The sequence below is a fragment of the Fringilla coelebs genome (genome assembly GCF_963513975.1).
Source record: "Fringilla coelebs genome assembly, chromosome: 1".
Taxonomy (NCBI): domain Eukaryota; kingdom Metazoa; phylum Chordata; class Aves; order Passeriformes; family Fringillidae; genus Fringilla; species Fringilla coelebs.
Genome location: NC_140028.1, coordinates 121,475,685 through 121,497,926, shown reverse-complemented (window position 1 = coordinate 121,497,926; position 22,242 = coordinate 121,475,685). Strand labels below are relative to the sequence as shown.

The 22,242-nt window shown below is 40.1% G+C and overlaps 1 protein-coding gene and 1 long non-coding RNA gene across 2 annotated transcripts; one reads left to right on the top strand and one right to left on the bottom strand.

Moving 5' to 3' along the window:
* Positions 1-1,202: 1,202 nt before the first annotated feature.
* TOMM7 (translocase of outer mitochondrial membrane 7) lies at positions 1,203-6,481 on the bottom strand. The gene is made up of 3 exons (XM_084205258.1): positions 6,306-6,481; positions 2,624-2,672; positions 1,203-1,421 (listed from the first exon to the last, which is right to left on the bottom strand). Exons 1-3 carry the CDS (start codon positions 6,406-6,408, stop codon positions 1,406-1,408), a joined length of 168 nt encoding a protein of 55 aa, XP_084061384.1. The 5' UTR covers positions 6,409-6,481; the 3' UTR covers positions 1,203-1,405.
* Positions 6,482-6,691: 210 nt separating this feature from the next.
* On the top strand, positions 6,692-13,998 carry LOC311153408. Its single transcript, XR_014616146.1, has 3 exons — positions 6,692-6,811; positions 11,759-11,794; positions 13,353-13,998. It is a non-coding gene; the product is annotated as an uncharacterized lncRNA (long non-coding RNA).
* Positions 13,999-22,242: the final 8,244 nt, after the last annotated feature.

Below are 22,242 nucleotides of genomic sequence, written 5' to 3'. Positions count from 1 at the left end.
TGAACTAGCAAAAGGATGCACGGTCACAAGACACTGTTCTGCATTCAGCCATTGCACTGTTTCACTGTCAGCAGTCCATCACCATTAGCCATGCCAGAATTTCATGGCATTGACTGAGTTATCATGATTAATGAAATTTTAAAGAACATGCTGGTTTGCATTAGCTCTCTTAAACGTTTTCACTTTTTTCTTTCCAATTCTTGTCCTTCATGTCCTTCTCCCTTGGCTCATTTCTCTTTGTTTCTCCAATCAGAGCCTTTAAACACAGTAACATTTTACCACGAATTGTCATGGCAGATTAAAAACTGAGGAATCTCCTACTCTTAAAGATTTAATTAATGTAAAAAAAGCCTGAAAAATCAGTGGGGTTAAAAAAAAAAGCCATGCCAAAATCTAGAATACCTTTGTTGCAATGATAATTTGGGGCCAATAAACATTATTTTTTATCTATCACTGCAGAGATACAAACTACCCTGCACAGCTCTGGAAGGGAGAGCAATCTACCCAAATCAGCTTCTATTTAACAGAAACCAGACAGTCACCATTTTAAGTGCTTGAACTTCAGTGTTAAAAGGGAGAAAACCAATTGAAACCAAAACAAACATGGTCCAAAGAGCAAGATTTCAGCATAACAATGAAGCACATACCTTGTTTAGTGTACTTGTTATCTTCCTTCAGTTATACATTAGTAACTTTCTCTTACAGTAAGAGCAATTTATACACACACACACAGAGCACTCAACTGTTGTGTCCTCCCACCCCATCCTAAATCCCAGAAAACATAGAGATCATTTAAAGGTAAGTTTAGCAGGAAAGTATACTTTTTTAGTATCTGACTGTGCTAGAAAACACAAACATAAATATCCCTCAATCCTAACTGTATCCACAGATAAAAGAATCCAGAAGAAGATAAAAAACCTGAAGTGGATCAGCACAGTAACCATCCACAGAGGCTTACCAACATTTGGGCAAGGAACTTTTGAGGAATATTGAAGTATTTAAAACATTAGCTCAATTTTCCAGTTACTGTGAAGATAAAGAGGAATCTTTACCCAAAAGGCAATCGTTAACAGGGATAAGTATGGGAGCTGAATATTACCATATTTTGGAAAAAAACACAACAAAACATAACACCCACCATGGGTTTCTGTAATAAATAAACCCCTACATTATACCACGTAAAAACTTAAAAACAATATGCATCCATTCAAACAGTATTTATTTAATTACACCGTAATGCAAATAAGTTAGGTCCATATAAACTTCATTTTGTTGTATGTACAACCTATGGCATTAGCAAGCTGATTGAGCCAGCTGGTCTAAGTGTCGGCCTCATCCTCTGGAATGTACGCATCTTCTGACACTCTGTCCATGGGCTGCGTCTACAACAGGACCACCACAGCCTTCAGCCCCAAAGTAGACTGAAAGGGGAGGGGGGAGGAAATCAAAGTCAGATTTGCAGCAGGTACTTGTCTTTAAATCGATATGTGTTAAATACAAGTCTGGAGAAACAGCCCTACAAATGCACAGAATAAACACTAGCCCCCAGAATACTGAAATAATGCCACCTTTAAAGTAAAATTTAAGGCTACAGAGCACCAACATGTGCTCACAAAAATGAGCATCTGTAAGCCTCAGATTAGACAAAACATCTGCTCATTGTATCTACATATATATATTCTGGTACAAAATAGATCCTTTACACTGTAGAGATGCACACCTAAAAAGAAATCTCAAACCACCAGTGAAGGTAAACATAGAAACACTGTCAGCAAGCAAACAACTGCAGCAACTTGGTTATTAAGACAACAGTTGATTCCACTGAAATTGCAATATGATCTTACTACTTTTTTTCCCATATTTTCTAATGTTTCTACTGAATCACTGAATCAAAAAAATTGGATTTCTATACACTGTAACTATGCTAATCAAGAAGAGTTAATCTATGACTTTGCAAACAATACAGTCCATCAATTATTTGTTTTAGGAATACCTGGTCCTACCTAGTAATCAAAAGCATTTCTTGAAAAACAGAAGAACCACCCATTCTCCAAAACTTTTATTAGTTAGACCCAAGGAAGCTCTTCAATAAAACTTAGATGTCACTAGAACGTAAGCATTACTAATGCCATAACATTGCAGCATGACAAAGAGTCCCACAAGAAAGAGGCAACATGAGCCAAATGCACTTTGCTTCATGACAGTGACTTCTACTGAAGGATACAGCCCTTTATTTCATGCACTTTTAATTATGTAGTGTTATTCCCTCATTTGCCAAGGCAGGAGATGGGATTTTGGTTTCAATTCATGCTAGAAATCTGCGAAATTATTGTTCAATGCAGAAACTTGCACAAACTAGCTCTACAACAGACTAGAAGGGCAGCTGTCATGCAAAACACACAGGAAGTTCCATATCTTAAAAACTATGCAAGATTAAGAGAAAGGTCTTCCCAAGAACTAGAACTCTGCTGACTTGTCATGTGAATTTCCAAAGAAACAAGAACCACAACAATTAAAAACAAGGCATGGAAGCATCATTCACAACTGCTGCTGGCCAGAGAAAACACCCAAACCAGTAACTACCTCCACTGGGTTTGTACATACATTTGGAACCAATACATACCTCCAGATAGTTGGCTCAGGCATTCCAGGATCTGCACCTCTTTTAAAACCTGAAGTGAAACATACATTACATACATATATAAAAATAAACAAGTATGTGCAGGTTCCTACATAGTCAAATCTCTATGAAGTTATTCCAGCCCATTAAATAGCAACAGATAAGAAAACTACTGAACATAGAATTGTGATTAATGAAACGGTGCCCTAACCTGAATAAAACCTGCACATTCTTACAAGGGTTAGAAAGAAAGAAAATAAATACCAGTGTACCCTTTCCTTTTTTTAAAAAGTCTTACCTGCATCTTTAACTGACCTAAAATTCAGGATCAACTAAATGTGTGAGATGAAGGAAGTCACCTATGCCAGAGATCAAGACATTCATACTTTTACACACACAAATCCGCAGATGTTAAATCTTGTTGAGAAAGCAACCTAGCAGGACTCTACCAACAAAGACACCTAAAACTGGTGTAGAGTAAGCACCTCGAGGCCTAGCAGGCAATTCTACACTGATATCTGATACACAACTTAAAAGCAGTATTTCAGTAACAGTTCACCCAATTTAGCATGACAGAAGGCTAAACGTTAAATCAATTTAACCTCAAATCTTCTATTCTGATTGGCACTTTTTGGAGAAAGTTACATACTACTAAAGCTTGCAAAACAACAAGCTGTTTTCTAATGCCCAGGAAAATGAAATGAAAGTTAACTACAAAGAGTTCATCCCCAACCCCCAGTGACTCAAATATACCAATTGAGTAAAGTATATGTATACTAGGGAAGCAGCTGAAGGTTTAGTATATGAAGTATCTTTGCCCTCTGGACAGTAAAATAAAAGTCTTGAAACAGAATCATGCAATTCAAGTACTGTTCAATACTACACTGGCTATCTAGAAGTGAATGTTGCATGAAAAATATATTATTTCCCTCATTTACAGAAAATAATTAATGTCACGTTGCCTGAAACACAGGCCACAAAGGTTAATGGAAAAACTTCCATTAACTTCACAGGCACTGGAAAAGCTCTTTGAAGATAACCTTGAATGATGTGATACTATTAGACATCCTGACCCAAGTTCTTTGGCTGCCACACTGTCCAGCAACACAGCTTAAAAATTCATGAATTGCAGCTACACTCTTTGTGTGTGAATGTTTCTGCCTCCTCCCCTCACCCCCAGTATTTTCAAATAAGCAAACCAGGTTTAACAAAACAGCATCTGTCTAATTTACAAACTTAAAACCAGGGCAGCCACTTTAAAGAAAGTTTAAAAAAATACAACAAAACCCCACCAATGACCTACAATTGCACATTCTCATACTGGGCTCCTCCTACATGCCCTGAGCTAGAAAGCCTTACAGAGAAAGCTACATGCTCAAATTTGCTGACCATTTCCTGGCCTATTTCTAGTTCAGCATGTACTTGATACATACAGGGTCACACTTTCTCTCCCAGATTCAAAAGTAATCCTAGCAGAGAAGAGGTTCTTCCAATCCTGCAGACTTTGGGTACATGCCACCTCCAAATGTCTATGGCAATCAAGGTGGCATTTGCTCTTCCCCTTCCCAACTGCCTTACACTTTCATTACTGCAGAAAATTTATAAGAAGGCAATGTAGATGTGGTACACCACACTTATTTTCTGGAGATATGAACCTAAACTACTACAACTTAAATTTCTCACTGCCACATAACAAAAAATATACTAGGCACCCTGGTGTTAGTGCAACTGCAGATACAATAAGGTGGTTTTATACAATTTGAAGTAACTTATTTCATGTCACCAATGTCACTTATTAGTGTCACTAATGTGACACACTGGTGTCACTAAGAAGACCATCTTTCCATCCATAAATACTGTCATGGAAGTAAAATCTAAACAAAACTTCCAACAACAAATTAGGTCACAAAACACTGTTGAAATTCCACCCAAAACTTATTAATTTAAAATAATTTATAAACTAAAAATGGAAATGCAATTAAAGTTCAGACCTAATAATGCTAATTAGTTTTTTCACAGTTTCTGAAGTGACTTCTTTTACTTGCAGTTGCTGTTAAAGCACTTCTGTAACAGCTGAAGAGACCAACGTTTTCCGTGTTGTTATCTATAAACAATCGAAGCCCTTCAAACCAGGCACTGCACTCCCTTCAATTAATCAAAACAACCTCTCAGATTTGACTGGAAACACATCAAGGTCCCAGCCCTCCTTCATGTTTGCATTCAATGCAAAGATGCCTGCCTGATTTAGGTGCTTTTCCCAAAAGGCCCAACAGTTTGGGCAGAAAGTAAGCCAAATGAATTACAAGCCCAGCATTCCTGAGCCCCTCTGTTATAAAAGAGGTGAACAAAAGTGTCCAGCCTCTCTTAAACAAGGACAGCTGATGGCATACAGCTCTAACTCAGCAGGAGAACTACCCTGTGGTAGTGATGCATGGCCAGCCTGATGACAGGAGCAAGCAAAATACGTCCTGGGCACCAGGCACAACACCAAGGCATCCCCTTAACATTCCACTGCAGCTTGGAAACAGGAGCCACACCATTTTTGGTGGGAGAGAGACTGTAACCTTTATTCCTGTTGCTGGAAATTTAATCTCAGCCGGAGGCTGGCAATGTCCTCAGTGCCATGAAGCAGAGCTCCCAGCGTTCTGCTCACCAGACTCCCTAGAGCACAAGCACAGACTACTACAGCAGGCAGTCACTGCCACAGGGTTAAATCGCAGCCCCATTTGCTGTTCAGCTGCTTCGGTGCTCTGCACACTCACCAGAGGGGCCTCACACAGGACAGGCCTCCAGGGAGAAAAAGGGGCAAAAGCCTCTTTATCACAGAACCACAGGATTGTTAGGGGTGGAAGGGACCTCTAGAGATCCCTCAGTCCACCCCCAGACAACGCAGGGTCACCTAGAGCAGGTGAAACAGGAATGTGTCTACCTGGGTTTGGAATGTCTTCACAGAGGGAGACTCCACGGCCCTCCCTGTGCAGCTAGGGGGCTTCCAGTACTTTGCCACCCTCAACGTGAAAAATTTCTTCCTCATGCTGAGGTGAAACTTCTAGTGTTATAGTTTATGGCCATTGCTCCCCATCCTGTACCTGGGCACCACTAGAGTCTGGCTCCAATCTCCTGGCACTTGCCTTTAAGATATTTGTATGCTTTAATGAGATTCCCTCCCAGTCTAAACCGGCCCAGCACCCGCAATCTCTGCTCATAAGAGAGATGCTTCAGTCCCTTAATCATCTTCATGGCCTTGTGCTGGACCCTCTCCAGCAGCTCCTCGTCTTTCCTGTACTGAGGAGCCCAGAACTCGACACAGCACTCCAGATGTGGCCTCGCTAGGGCCGAGTGGAGTGGGAAGATCACATACTTCCTCTTTCCAAAAAAAAAAAAAAAAAAAAAAAAAAAGGGAAAACAAACAAAAACCGAACTATAACAAAAAGTCTCCCCCGTCTCAGTCGCCAAGGGCAACCTTGCCCTCCCCTCCGCACATGCGCGGCGATGGCCGCGGGCGGCGGGGTCAGCGCGGCGGGGCGGCCCTGGGCCCCCGGGCCCTTCCCTCGGCCCCGCCGCTGCCCGCCAGCGTCCGGACGGGCCGGGGGGCGGAGAGCGGCCATCGGAGCCGGCCGCCCCAGACCCGGCCTCGGCAATGGCCGCCGAGGGCCCCCGCGCGTCCCCCCCCCCCGGCACTGACCGAGATAGAGCACTACGGGGATGAAGCCCCAGCGGATGGCGAACTGGCCGCCCTTGAAGAGCTGCTGTAGCCGCTGCTTGGCCTCCTTGCTAAGCTTCGGCATCCCGGCGGCGGGGCAGAGAGGAGGAGGAAGAGGAGGAGAAGGAGGAGGAGCGCAGCCGCTCTCGTAACAGTGCCGTGCGCTGGGCGGGACCCATCGCTCGGCTGCGGGGCGGGGAGCGGGGCTGGACCTTGGGCGGCCGAGGAAATGGCGGCTGCGGGGTGGCTTCTCTCCGCCGGGTGTTCTCAGCCTGCTACAACCCCGGCAGGCTTGTCCCGCCCTCCTTCCAGCGCCGCAGACTGAGGGATTGGCCGCGGGATCGGGATGGGCCGAGGGGGCGCGGGGGCTCCAAGCGCTGTGGGTTTCCCTGCCCGCCTTGGCTCCTGCCGCACTCTTGTGTTCCTTCTTCCCCGGAGCTCTTGAGGGGGTACGCACTCGCCGCCTCTGGAGGGTAGGAGTGCTTTTGGTAAGTGAAGGGTAGGAATGGAGTGATAAGGAAAAGAAGAAACTGGAAATGCGTCTCCATGACGCTGTGCCAAGGAAGAAGATTCTTCAGCCAGGGGGTGGTTGGGCCCTGGAACAGGTTCCCTAGGGAGGTGGTCGCAGCACCAACCTGACAGAGTTCAAGAAGTTTTTGGACAGTGCTCTCAGGCACACGATGTGACACTTGGCATGTGCTGTGCAGGGCCAGGAGATGGGCTTCCATGACCCTTGTGGGTCCCTTCCAGCTCAAAATACCAGGCTGTGTGATGTATCCAGTCCATGGAAGCAAGGAGTTCAGAGAGTGAAAACTTCACTAGAAATATGGGGCGAGACCTGATACCTAAAAACTGGCAGTACAGCATTTGGAGTTTGTTGTCCTTAAAAACCTCAGAGCTCAGATAAGCACTGAGGCATTTTGGTTTTTAACTAATAAATGACTGGTCTGTGTCCTTGCAGTGCCCTAACCACCAAGCTACTGTTTGTTTGACACAACTTACATGGCATCTTGCTGTGTAGTGTCTATGCCTTTCACTTAACCATTTATATCATGTTTTTACCGTGTTTTCATTCTTTCTCAGGTAGCCTCCTGCATTTTGCTGTAAGGCCAGATCCAAGCCAGATGCAGGTCTTCGGGTTCTGCTATTACTAATGCAGCTGCAGCAGTTAATACCATCAGGCTGTATCATGTTTGCTACCTATAGCAAAGTTCTGCATGTTCTATATTGGCTTGCCTACAGCAGTTACTTGAACTTCCATAGCCATTTTGTGAGACAAGAAAGAATCCAGGGATACAATAAATCTTACTTATCCAGATATACCATTTACTCTTCCAGTGTATGAATGCCTGTTCTGCCATTTCAGGATGATAAAAACAGGAGATTTTAGCTCACTACTTGCTCTCCAGGTATAGGCAGGTAGCAAACTGCAGGCAACATGAAGGGCAGCCCTGGCAGCCCCTGGCCTGCTTTTTGCCAAGGTCTGTGAATTATGAAAGTGTCTCTTGGTGAGGTCATGGCACAAATGTGCAGTCATGTTACAGATTGCCTTTCCCATTGTACACCAGTCCCAGTGCCCTCTGCTTCCACACACATTAAACATGGGATACACCAGTATTTCTAGTCACAGGACTGACACACATTTAATGATACCTGACAAATAAAATAGAGGCATAGAGTTTGCGAGTGTCTCCTTTTTAAACTGAATAGCCCAATATCCCTATGGAAAAGTTAGGCACCAGTGCTGTCTGTGTATTCGTGAACATCAATATGAAGTTAACAGGACTATATGCCTACACCTTTCCCAAAATAACATGGCTTTGATGGGGAAATTCTAGGAATTCTAACTGAAAATTGAGAGAACAAGTCTTTCTATCCATAGATTTGTGTTGGATTTCAGTATTTTTCGTATATCACTTGTCAGACTTTTCAAATTAGTACTTGTAAGTAGAATTGTAGCACAAGAGGCACATCCATTAATCAGTAAGGGCTTGTCACACTCAAAAGAGAGCTCAAACCATTGAACTTGGTTTTTTGACTTGAACCTATTTTTCAGCAGTTTGTGTTAAATTGGTTTTCCTTTGCAGATGAGGCCAAGTAAGATCTGTTTTCACACTGTGGTTACTGTTACAGCTCGTTCTTTCTAAACGTACAAAACCAACTGTTCATTACAGCACACAGCTTGTTAATAATCTCTTACAAAATATGGCAATAAAATATGACCCATTGTGGTGGAATGAAATTCCAAAGGTATTTTTCCTTCCTGTAATTTTAGTGCAAGTGGGATTCAGAAGGTCGAATGTACAGATCACCTGATAGGAAGGGCTGAGCAGTTGCTCTGTCTCCTTTGAGAATTTACTGGTTTAACAGTATCACATGTGATGCAATGCGTATAATGTTATTGTGGGTGTTCTTGAGAAAGGATACTCACCAAAGTGTACCACATGTACCAGATCTTCTCTTCTTCCCTTCACACATTGAGTCAAGGAGTAATTTTCAGAGCACAGAAACATGTTAGCCTTCATTTCTCAGGTCTGCCTTAAAGCTTGCAAGTTATTTCATTAATTTAACTACAGAAGACAGGAAATTAATAGCAAGAAAGTTAGGGTTTGGCAGTTTTCGTACAAAACAAAAGCAAAAGCAGTGCTAGAAGAGTACAAGGGCATGTGTTGGAATGCAGATAAACCAATGTTGATTCTGTATAGTTACTGCTCGAGATCTACATAGTCTTACATACTGAGCTGTGAAAGGATGTGTGTCAACTAAGATTTGTGACTGGAGAAAAGCACTTATTTCACCATAACTCACATCCATAATCTCAAAGTGTCCAACATATCATATTTGCACTAAAAGACCTCAGCTGGCCAACCAACAAACCCACAAAACCTCCACAACAAAACCAAAACCAATAAATGGTTGTGCTGACTCCAGAAGTTTTCCATGCCTTTGTTTGGCTCCTGTGTCACCTAGGATGTTAGAGCGTCTAAGACCTAAGCAGTCCTGAGGTGATCTGCTGACTCAGACAAAGGGGGAGGGAGAGCAGCAGTCATCCTCCCTGCAAGTTCATGGGACAGCACTAGTGACATAAATATTGGCAGTTAGCTTCTAAAAGCAAATGTGCCTGTGATGGGGCATGAAACAATGAGCTGTTTTGAAGGGAGAAAACCTAATACTCAAAGAGATGGGTAGTGTAACATGGAGGTGACTGCCTGAAGAAGATGGAAATAGGATTTTATGGGTGTCCTGTGAGTATTCATATTTGTAAGTTATTGTGGTAACACTCCTATTTTTGATTTTGATTTTATTTCTTTTTTTTTCTTGTGGCTGACAATGAAGACAAAACCACTTCGCATGCTGTATCCCTTAACTAAGGAGAAGAAGAGCCCTAATTGCTGGAGTGATGAAAGAAAATTAGTGATACCATAGATGTTGAAAATCTTTTGTTGCAAAAAAAATACATCTCTTTGAATTTCCTTTGCCTTGTAGCTTCATGTGATCAGCAATTGCAATAAAATCAGAAACAAAATTGCAGAGGTTTCAACTGGGACAACAAGAACATGAATCCCTACTGTTTTATTGACTCAATTAGCAGTAATTCCACAAGTGTTTTCACAGCAAATAAGTATCACTAGTACTCATGGTGATATGGCCAAATATTTCCATTTTTATTGGTAAATGAGAGAATTGAGATTCTTATAGACATAACTGAATTGCTGAAGTGTCAGATTCAGGAAATAATATCACTTGATCAGATGACTAACTTGTCTTTTTGAGTGCAAAGGGTACCTTTCAGGTAAAAGAATTCCAGACCTCTAAAGCTTTATCTCAGCAAACCACAAAGCAAAGCCATGCAACAGTACATGTAACTCAGAGGCTGATGAAGGAGATGAAGTGCAGTGATACATTGAAATCTGTGAAAAATCACTGTAAACTTTGTAGGAAATCCCTGCAGGCCTCTGTTATGCACTTAGCAATCTCACTTTTGAGATTTCCCCAATTTACTGACAAAAAGCTTCATTAAATTAATCTATTTGGGAACAAAGTTTGAGTTTGACACTATTTAGGAGGAAGTTGGATATCAAAGACACTGGTGGATGTTTCTTACGTCAGGATTGTACCATAAATCAATATAAATAGCAGAAGAACATAAGGAAGAGCTCTTCAACATCTTTCCACTTCAGGCTGAATCTTTATGATGTCAGTAAAAACAGTAGTATATTATGACTAGACATTCTGTTTCACTTAATTGTTACGACTAAACTTCCTATTTTTATTGTGCCCTAATAATGATGCTCCTTCTATTTCATTTTGATATTCCTATTAATTTAGTCTAATAAATCCCGGCTTCTCTGCAGTACCACTGATCTGGGAAATGTCCCTTTTCATTTCACAAAGACAAGAAAGGACAGAGACAAAGGGAAATGGAAAGTACTATGGTCAAAAGAGCAAAAACTTAGGCTGTCCAATTAGGTCATGTGTTAAGTAACCAGAATTCTAAAATGTCTTCTGAATGTTATTGAGACCTAGATTAGTTTGGGGTGAATATATTTGAGTTCTTGTATTTGGCATAGTTTCCAAACATACTTGAAATGCAGAGCTGTAATGCATATAAAAGAATTTCTGTCCAAATTAAAATCTTCATATGAATTTACTGTGGTCACTGCCTGACATGGGATATTTCCAAGAAAAGTGATATTGCCAGTCACCGTGTGGGTTTCAGTTGGGTAGAGTTAATTTTCTTCATGGTGGCTGGTATGGGGCTGTGTTTTGGATGTGTGCTGAACACAGGGTTGATCATATAGAGATGGTTTTGGTACTGCTGAGCAGGGCTTACACAGAGCCAATGCCTTTTCTGCCTTTTGTTCTGCCGTGCTGGTGAGGCTGGGGGTGCATGGGAGGCTGGGTGGAGACACAGCCAGGACTGGTGACCCCAACTGACCAAAGGGATATTCCAGACCATGGGACATCATGCTCTGTATATAAAGTGGGGGAAGAAGGAGGAAGGGGAGGCATTTGGGGTGATGCTGTTTGTCTTCCCAAATAACTGTTAGATGTGATGGGGCCCTGCTGTCCTGGGGATGGCCTGCCCATGGGCAGTAATGAATTAATTCCTTGTTTTGTTTTGCTTTGTGTGCACAGCCTTTGCTTTCCCTGTTAAATTGTCTTTATCTCAACCCATGAGTTCTCTGGGTTTCCCCTTTCTGGTTTTCTCCCTGATCCCAGTGTTTGAGGCACAGTGAGCCGGTGGCTGTGTGGGACTTGGCTGCTGGCTGAAAATTCCTGAAAATTAGTAGAATAATCAGAGTGGCAGGAACAAACAGCAAAGTGTAGGAATTTTGTATATTTAATACAGTAACTGTACAATTTATTTACTTAAAAATAAACCAAAACTGAGTGGTGACATGGAGTTATAATCTCTTTATTTTTCATTACAGCGTCTGAGGCCAGGGAAGGAGAAACAGCAGTCTGAGGTGAGAGAGCATTGAAAGAACCTCATCAACAGCTTTTAGAGTCCTCTGAGAAGAACTGTTGATGTGCTTCAAAAATGAATATTACCTGCTTCGCAACTGTAGTGTTGTTTGAAGCGTGATTTTCCCATTCTGCCCATCTTTGCTTAATAATGAAAATTAAATCTTACACTTAGACATGCTGCTGCCTTTCACCATAGATAGTTTTTCTAAAAGTGCAACAGTTCTTCAATGCATGTTTTTATGATTGCAATATTTGGCCAAGGATGAAAACAATAATCTGATTCTTTACATACATTCAGTGATACGCAAAAATCTGATGGACAAAAGGATTTTCTGAGGCCAAAACTAATACCCATATTTTCTCATTCATTGTTTTTTATAAGCTCTTTTTTAAGCAGCTGAGCAGCAAAGGTTTTGGTAACTCTAGAAGGATTTTCCTCTAAAAGTATTTTATTAATGTAAACCTTTTCTCTGTCAACAGATCTCAAACAGAATTTTGTTGCTGAAGAATATGTTGTTTTAATAGCACATGTATATAAAGATTTTAGAGGACTTAAAAGATGCTTATTTTAGGCAATTTTTTACTATTATTTAAACAAGGTGAGGAAAACAAATAATATAGATTCTGATTTTCCAAAGTCTTTGCTTGTCTACTTGCCTTTATACCAATTCCAACCTTAGTAAATTGTAAAGTGGTGAAACAACAGTGGAACTGATAATGTAAGTCTTTGCAGAGAAAAATTAAATATTTCTCTCTGATACAGGACATAGAATTGCAGCATTTGAAAAATAATAATTCTAATTATAAGCCATATTCTGCTTTCTCTCTTCAGTGAGTGTCTTAGCATCCAACCACAAAAAAAATGCTGCTGAAACAACTTTTTCTGCCAGTCAGATATTTGAAAATGGAACTGATTGATGCACAGCACTCACTTCACTGATTTACAATAGAGCTTTCCTGTGCACTCTCAGATTTTGCAATATAAAGGTATACAACAAGCTACTAATTAACTTTGGTTGTAAGCTAAGAGAAAACATGTAGTAAAGCAAAAAGAAGAACTCTGAGTTGAAATATGCCAGGTAGACCTGAAGCAGGTTAGTGTGGGTTTTTTGCCAGTTTGTTCTGGGTTTTTTCTTAAGTCCCAGTAAAACAAATTATATATAATTTCAGTTACTGTATATATCCTTAAGTGAGATTTTTGTTGTAACTTTCAAAAGAAGAAAGATGTTTGTTGAAACTAAGATTTTTTTTTAAGTGTAAATTAAAGTTTAATTCAATATAGCTTTAATTTCAATAGAATTTAAAGCATAGCCCAATCTAGGTTTTAGTGTTGTCATTATAATAGCTTTTAACAACTTGCAATCAAATTACAGAGTCCAGATCATAAAAGGAAAGGTAAAAATATGTGTATTTACAGGTCTTGAATAAGACTGCCCAGTTAACAAAGGAAATGTGTCATGTACATGTACAAACTGAATAATTTGCAGTAAATCTAAATGTTGAACTAATTATTTAAACTGAACATAGGTATTAATTTATCTTCGTTGTTCACTTTAGGTGAATTGACTTCAGAAACTTAAGGGCAAACCTATTGTCAAATTCCTAATTCAGCAGTGCCTAACCATGACCAGCAAGGGGAGGAGCAGTTCACACATCCCGTGGCAGAGCCCCTGTCAGAACGTGCTGCCTGAGCTTCCTGCTGAAGGTCACACCCAGCAAGAGCTGCCTTTCAGAATTTGGAAATTCAACCAGTGCAGATGAAGGTATCAATTTTGTTTATGTCTGTCTTTAGTTTTTGCATTTCAGTAGTTCAGATTTCACTGCAAATTCTTTGAGATGTTCAGCACATGGAAGATTAGAATCAGTAGTTTAGTAGCATAATGAAGAGTAATTAAGGCCTTTCCTAGATCCAGAAGGCAATCAAGGAAAGCTCTTTTCTAAGTCTCATCTGGTGCTATCAAGATTAAATGAAGTGCAACTCATGGTTAATGAAGTTTTTACTATTCTTCTAAAATAAAATTTAGTCTCTTAAAGTACTTCCCTTTTGCCTTTCATACACAATTTCTGTCCATACTTTGTCTATTTCAGTGGAGTCATATGCCATATTTAGCCCAGACAAATATTTTTAGATTTTACTAATTTCAAAACATTGTCAAGTAGACACATTAGTGTGTCTTCTCTTTATACTGTCAGTCTGATTCACATGCCTGTAAGTTCATCTAAGACTCTTTCCACTGTTGCACAGAAAACAAATGACCTTCAGGGAAATACCTATCAGTGTTTCAATCACTGCTGCTGGTTTTCAGTTAGGATTATTAAAAATCTCAAACTTTATTTTCCTAGAAGTGCAGAACAACTGCATTTTAGTCATTTTAGATGCTGGAGTCCAGTTTAAGAGAGTGATGTGTAGCAGTAGGCACTACAGTGATTCATGAGATTTCGGTAGCTTTTCCATAGCTTCCTGTCTAGAGCAAAAAACAAAACAAACAAACAAAAAAAAAAAAGAAAATCAACAAACAAACAAAAAAACCAACCCCAAACCCATAACAGCAGATGAGTTGTGTGCCTTTCGCTGCTTTTTGTAAAATGTTAATGGACTCCTAAAGGTTTCATTTTTGAATGAGAACCATTTCAGCAAGAGTTTTAGCAGATGCAGAGGACATTCAAGGAACTTGTGAAAATTCCTTATGTTCTGCTTTATAAAGTCTATTAGGCACATTTGGCACAAGCTGTGAATCTGACACCGATTTCTAAGCATTTAAATGGTCCAAATAAAATGCCATTTCTGTAATACTTTTATATTTTCCCTTTTTTTCAAGTGTATGTTAAGTACACGTCTGAATAAACAATAGTGTACTCCTTTAGGTAGCAGTCACAAGAGATTAAATGCTGCTATGTGTGACAAAGCATGAAGATGACAAGAGGCCTTTCAGCTTGATCACATCATCCAGCACATAATTATACAGATTTTGTATTTCAGACACCAGTGTCACCTTGGGGTTGAAATCATTCTAGATGAATCGGTGTAAGTATAAATAAGATAGTCCCCCAAACCCCAATTACTTTCCTACTTTAAAAATAGAAAGGAAAATGAGTCGTCCTGAGTTTAGGGATGAGTTATTTGTGTGTGGTATTTGTGATGGAAAATTCTTGCTAAAATAAACACAGTAATAAATGGTCTTCTTTTTTCCTCTCATATTTTAAGGGGACAGCCTGCTTCTAGTGACAGAGTACTAGACTAGATTTATCCTGGTCTCTTTTAGCACTTGACTAATACATACAGCACTATCTATTACAGTCATTAACTGTATCAAGCAAAGTATTTTTCTGTAGTTTTTCTATTAAATTTCTTTAAAGCCACATGCAGAATGATACCTCCCATGGTATATTTTAGTTCCAACAACTCTAATATGGATGATACCCTGATGAGATTTTGAAATCCTGAAAAACATGAATGTGACAGGGGAGCCTAGATGGGACTTTAGAAAATACTACAAGTCATTTAACTACTATTACAAATTTTTTATAAATGCTGAAAAAGGTGTCAAATAATAAATGTATCAGCCTCTATTAATTTAGTTCCTTCACTTCATTACTGTTAAAGATAATATTAATCCAAAATTTATTAGCAGTGTTCTGCTAGAGCCAGTGGAGGGCAGACTTGAACCGGAAACTCTTTTTGCTACTGCAGTTACTCGAAGTTAAAATACCAGATAGATCGTGTCTTGAGCTCAAAGTCTCACTACTTCTCTACTATTCTAATTACACTTGTGTTGGATAAAAGCCTCTTTGCAGTTGCTGTTTGACAAAATGAGTGTTTTGGGAATGTTTAAATAAAGATGCTTATATGAAAGTGAATAAGTCAGTGTGTTAGCAGCTGTGTGTTAGTCATCAGGGATAATCCACACTGCTTAATCCTTAACCATGTATATCTTGAAATGTTTGTTAAAAGCTAGTGAATATAATTATCCCCATTTTACAGATGAAGAAATTGAGGAACAGAGTGGTAACCTTGCAGATTACCCATCTGGGTGACCTACAGAAACAAGAATAAAGTCCAGTTTTTTGAGATTTAATCCAGTCCTTTGCAACATAAGCTATTTCAGCTCTTGCAAACATTATGGAAATTATTGCTAGCAGCCCAAATTGTGGAGACTGAGGAGCTTACACTGATGAAATAGCAGGCAACCTTACACTCAGGTTGTAGATCTTAAGAAGAATATTCTTCCCAAGAAGATGGGAGGCAGTCAGATCAAAGGCCTAAAGATCCACTTTAAAGTAGTATTTTATTATTAAAACAAGTACTTTGCATTTTTAGGCATATTTTTTATTCATTACGTTAGGTTGTAGTCTTTCCAAAAACCTTTATGATAGCCTGTGTCTGACTCTTGTTATGTATAATGTCTTATGGCTTCAGACATTTTGAAGTTCTGTGTGAAGGTTTGTAAGAATATATTATAAAAGAGGCCACTTTAAGCTTCTTGGTAATTTCTCCTTGTACCTCGTGCAGTTGTACCTCACAAAGAGTTGTCATCACTTTCCATAATTCACAGAGGCCTGAATACACAATGATCTCAAAAGGGAAAAGATTCATTTTCTCTTCTGCAGAACATAACTCTCCTCGAAATAACCACCAATTGAAGGCATTTGTATACAGGCTCATTTTATAGTAAACCACTGGATGCCTCAGCTCAAGAAGCAGCAAGAAAGATAACGATTCAATTAATGAAAACTGCTGCTTTGAGAAATGTGGTTTCCAGTCTCAAAGTTATTTTATTCATCCCTAATTTTTCATTGCTGAGAACTGTTAACCATTATTAGGGGCAGATAAGTCTGAGGTTTGGATGTATGGCTGGTTTTGCCTGCTGTAAGCTTCACAGGTGTACACCTCTACCTCCATAATGATCTTTTCTTTCACTAATCCTAGATGGTGTATATTTTGTTTGTACCCAACTTCCCCTTTTATTTGTAAAATATGTCTGAAATGTTCAAAACATTAGTGGTTTAAGAGCAGTTAAAATATTACTGCCTCAGAAACACATCATTGTTACCTGCAGTTGTGTTTGTTTTGCTGAGCAGGCCCAGCTGAGTTACAGATAAGGCAAAATAACTGTATTAGAGCAGGTTGGCCAAAAGCTTGTCCCTGTATTTCTTTACATGGAAAATAAAGGAGAGATGTATGTACTGTCTTAATAGAGAACAAGATGATGTGTACCTGTGCTGAAATAAATCCAATAGTATTCTATTGGAAAAATAAACTTAGTTTTGGACCTTAAAACATGGAATATACCATGTATAAAATTCATATTTGATCAAGATCTGTTCCTCTGGTAATGTTCCTTCAGAGGTGAGAGTTTTAATGACAGGGAAAAGCTACTTCTACATCTATGGAAGTTAAAGCCTGCTGCTGTCAAGTGGCCAGGACCCTTGAAGTGTTGAAGTGTCCTACTCTTAGTAAATCAGAAATGTTTATACTTACTGTCTCAAGTAGTAGAAAGAACAGCAGCAACTGCTTCCATGTTTAGAATTCTGTGGAGTCTGCTACCTGTAAGCAGACTCCACTTAAATAAAGTCTCTGGAATTACTAATTGCTAATCTCATTCTTGACATACTTCAGCCTCCAACAGCCTGCTGCAACTTCTGTTACACTTTCTGGGATTCTATCTATAGCAATTGCTTTCTCCCCCCAGTTGGCACCAAGCCAGAAATATATCTATTTGCACAAATGCTTCTTAACCTTGTTCACACTGGGGTCGGGGGCAGAAGTGGGGGGAGTCATATTTTTTTTCTTTCTGCTTGTCTGGTTGGTGGATACTTTTATAGTAAATTCAGTACTTGCCATGTTCACTGTGTAATGCACAAGTGGTTACAATGCCTTTTCTAAGGTACTGTTTGTTTCACTTTAAGTGCACTGAATAAAACTTATTTCTCCATGGTCATTTCATGGGCATCTTACTGTAACATGGGAGTCTTAAGCAAACACATTTAATCAATTTTCTGATAAGGCTGTGTTCTTCCCTCTCAGTAGGGCATTCTCAGTTGACAGAGAAAGCCTTCAAGACTTGCAGAGTAACCAGCACTTCTGAAGGCTGAAGAAAACACTAAGGCACAAACATTTCTCACCAGCTACCTGGCAAGTTCCAGTGTCCCTGTCATGAAGAAATTGGTTTATAACTGATAGGGAAGATTGTGATTACCACGGGAATGCTACTGGTACCCTAACTAGCTTGTCTTCATTCTGAAAAACCTGCAGCTCACACACAAACATGTACAGCATCCAGCTCTGGGGTCCTCAGTGCAGGAAGGACATGAATCTGTTGGAGCAAGTCCAGAGGAGGCCACCAAGATAATTAGAGGGATAGAACACATCTCCTACAAGGAAAGATTGGGAGAATTGGGATTGTTCAGCCTAGAGAAGAGAAGGCTTCAGGGTGACATAATTGTGGCTTTTCAGCACCTGAAGGGAGCCTACAGGACAGGTGGAGATGGCATGTAGTGACTGGACAAGGGGGAATGGATTCAAACTGACAGAGCAGGCTTACATTAGATATTAGGAAAAAATTCTTTGCTGTGAGGGTGGTGAGGCACTGGAACATCAGGTTGCCCAGATAAGTTGTGGATGCCCCATCCCTGGAAGTGTTTAAGACAAGGCTGGGTGGGGTTCTGAGCAACCTGGTCTAGTGAAAGGTGTCTGTGCCCATGGCAGGAGTGTTGGAACAAGATGGTCATTAAGGTCCCTTCCTACCCAGGCAATTCTATGATTCTATGTACATGTGTATAGACACTTCTGCAATATATGTATATAAATATACACAGAACTGCAGGTTTATCAGAATTAATTGAAAATGAGCCAGCTTGGATATCAATACCAGCACCATTTCTGAGGATATATGTATAGACACATATGGCAAACTTCAGCTGCAGCTTTGAAGTCCTCAGTGTTTCAGCTACCTAGAACTACCTATGCAAATATTTGACATTCAAAAATTAGGAGCACTTTGATTGGAGTAATTAGGTTGATACATAGGAGTTCTGTGGTACAGGCAGGAACAGATAGTCCTGATTTTTCTGACTCAAATTTCCACAGCAAAATTTTTTTTTAATGTTTTCATGCATTTCTGTACAGTTGTGGTGAATGCTGTACCAGAGTCCAGTCCAAGCTCTGAAAAAGACAAAAAGGGTGTGGTTACAAAAATAGTTGCAGACCATGGCTCTATTTTTGCAGGGTAGATCATGAACAAGGATTCTGCATGAAGACTGTACATAGGACAGTGTGTGGCATCTCTCACTGCATTCTTCTGTGGCATCTTAACCCCATTCAACTTCCATTTTTATTAGATCTCAATGTTAGGAAAAAAAAGAGCAAGTTCTAGCTTGCACAAAATTTGATTTATTTCCAGCTTTTATAAGTCCAGCCTTGCAACTTCCAGTCCTCTTGGGTGTCCAAATACCTGTCCCTAGAAAACATTCCTCTGCATTAGAACTCATAGGGTAAACTGCTGCGTCAGTAAAATTCTGTTCTCTCTAAGGTACTGCATCATACATTTGCAGTTTTGTTCTCCCCTTAATGCAGCTGGTTTTCAAACTATCCCATTTAAACATGTCTGAATCGCAAGTCTCTGACATCAGAAACACATTTTAGCTTCAATTAATCGAGTTGCAGAAAGAAGAATAAGGTTACTAAAAGAACAGGTTTTAAGATTCTACTTTCAAATAATAGTGAGTAGCTAAAAACCACTAAAGCTCGGAGCATGCAAGCTCCTCCTGGTCAGTTTTCAGTTGATCAGCTTTTAATAACTACCTGCAAAAGACTAATTAGTGACTTCACTGTGCTATCCTACATTTCAAAGTGTCTAATTGCTGTCATGTAGCTGCACACGTAACACTGACTGCTAACTCCATACACAGCACTGGTCAGCACTAGCAAACCTCAGCTTCAAGGTTTAAGGCAGAGTCAGCATTTTGCCTCCTGTCAGCAATAATCTATAACTTGTATTGCTGGGAACAAGCAAAAAGATATTAAACCAGGAATGGTTTGGTTTTCAGCTACTAACAGTAAATTTAGAGCAGTAACTTCATGACATCAGTGGGAGCAGTCTGTTCAAACCTTCCACCGCGTCATGGGAAATACAGACTATCAATTTTCCATTCCTATTTTGGCAGGCATAATTTTGTTATTTTTAAAGCTGTTGATATTGGCCACCTCAGTGTTTTCATTATTTCACACATATTTTGGCATTCCAAGGAGCCTGTGCTTCAGCAGATATAGGGGATATAGTGTGTGTGTCCCAAAATTTAGAGTTTCTTTCACCAAGTATGATATATTACATTTACAAGCTTCATTTACACTTCAACAGAGCATTCATCTGCGTGCTGTCAAAGACTGGTGGGGGGGGGGGACTTAGATATTTTAGAGAGATTATGAATTCTAATAAAAGGGCATCACTACTGTCTACAGCAGTTGTAGTGATCTGTAGCAGCAAAGCAAAGGAAGATGTGAGTTAAGAATGAATGAAAATGTGTAAAAGCAGCAGCAGGTGCAGCAGAACAGAGGGTTAAAAGGATGGACACTTCTTAACACAGAAAACCACGCCCAGCAGAAAAGTTAAGGAATTGCTCTGTTTATGTCAAGGTCAAAAGAAAAGAGGCACAACACAGATGACCTGTCAGCAAAAGACCCAGGATCCTGATCCCAGGAGGATGGAACCAAGGCTGCAGCGTCAGATACGCCTTGCCTTTCCTGTTATCCTGCCTGGAAAACACGTGTTGAAAACAGGGAAAAACAGGCAATGGGCAGTATCCTGGCCTATCATTTGTGGAGAACAAAGTAAACAGGAATCTGAGGTAAAAGATGCCAGCTGATTCCTCCTAAGGGGAATGACAGATCTGTCCAGAAACCACTTTGCAGTCCCTAGTCAAGAGCTTGTAGTGAGGGCATGGCAGCAGCATTCCCATTCCTTTGTGTCAAGCACAGGGGATCCTGGCCAGGCCACTCGGACTCCCTGAGCTGGGGATCAAGAATATACAAGTGTCAGAGTGCCAGAAAATTAATTCTACAGCAGAATGAGTGTGAGTGCATAAAATCAACTTGCTTAAAGATTTTGTTAATAAATACCTTTCATAAGATCTCACGCTGAACTTTCTCACACTGATTCCTGTGTTACAGCAATTTCCCACTGTTACACACTTGAACAGTCAAGCTTGCTGAAGACCATATCATAATTCCTCAACAGACAGAGGGACAGAGCTGCTCATGACTTGCTCTAATTCTTACATTCCTTCCTAGATGTGGCATAGTAACAAACCCTGTGGCAATTTATCTACAGGTACTTAGATGATAATTTCTCTTAGAGCTTTTCCAGGAGGTTGGTTTGTCCAACACAGATGGATTTTGTACAGCATTTCAATGACATGGAATTTAAGCCTCGTTGTGGAAACCCATGCACTACTGGAGTAAAATAATCATCGAATCATAGCTGAGTAGTTATTGATAAAAAACAAATTACTCCATGGAAAGCCACATGAAAAAACAAAGAGTTAGAAAGAAAGTGAAGGAGGAAGGCTGAAAAAGTGTTCTGTAAGAACTGAACAATGAAAATGAGGAAATAATGTGTTGGCCTGATACAAGGACAATATGGACTTAGCCAGAGTCATAGTATTACTCAAAGTTGGTAGGACATGTGAATAATGCCTTCCAACACCCCACACTATTCTGGATCTCTAGTGCCAAAAAGGAGACTGCTAGAAGGGCTCAGTTACAACAAGCCTGGGCTGTAGCATGCAGAAAGGGAGATTAGGATTTGTTTTCTTTCACAGGTTTTGATAGGTTTCACATATCAACTTCTGTAAACAACGAGATTAGGGCAGCAGACTGCATGGCCCTTTGCATCTCCCAGTAAAAACCTCATGGAGAAATAAATATCTTTGTCCTTCTCCCTCACCATAGTAACACTAAAATAAGCTACAATATGTATATCCATTTACCTTGTCAGCCAGATGTCTGAGGCTCAAAGTCCTTGTGTTAAGTACTGCAAAAGCCTTTTCCCAGAGGACTAATCAGATGTTACCTGGGAGCTGGCTGTTTTTGATCTTTTGATGTTTGTTCTGACACAATTATATATTTATTGTTGCACATTTATTTTGCAGAAAGTAGAAAGTCTGCTGGTAGCTCACCAGCCAGTTGGCCCCTGCTGTAACATTGAGCTGGTCTTTCTAAATATATTGAGAATGTTCCAGCTGCTAATTTAGCGAGGACTGGTGACTTGTTCAGTGCTGCCTGAAAGAGCTGCTCCCTTCACAGCAACTGAAAGGAAAGAGGGCAGGTGCTGTAAGGAATTGATGCTACTTAGAGATCAATGCCTGGCAATGCTAACCTGATAAGTGTGACATCTTTGAGACACTAAGTTTGTGTCCAAACATTCAAATGTTTTATCATTATTGACATCAC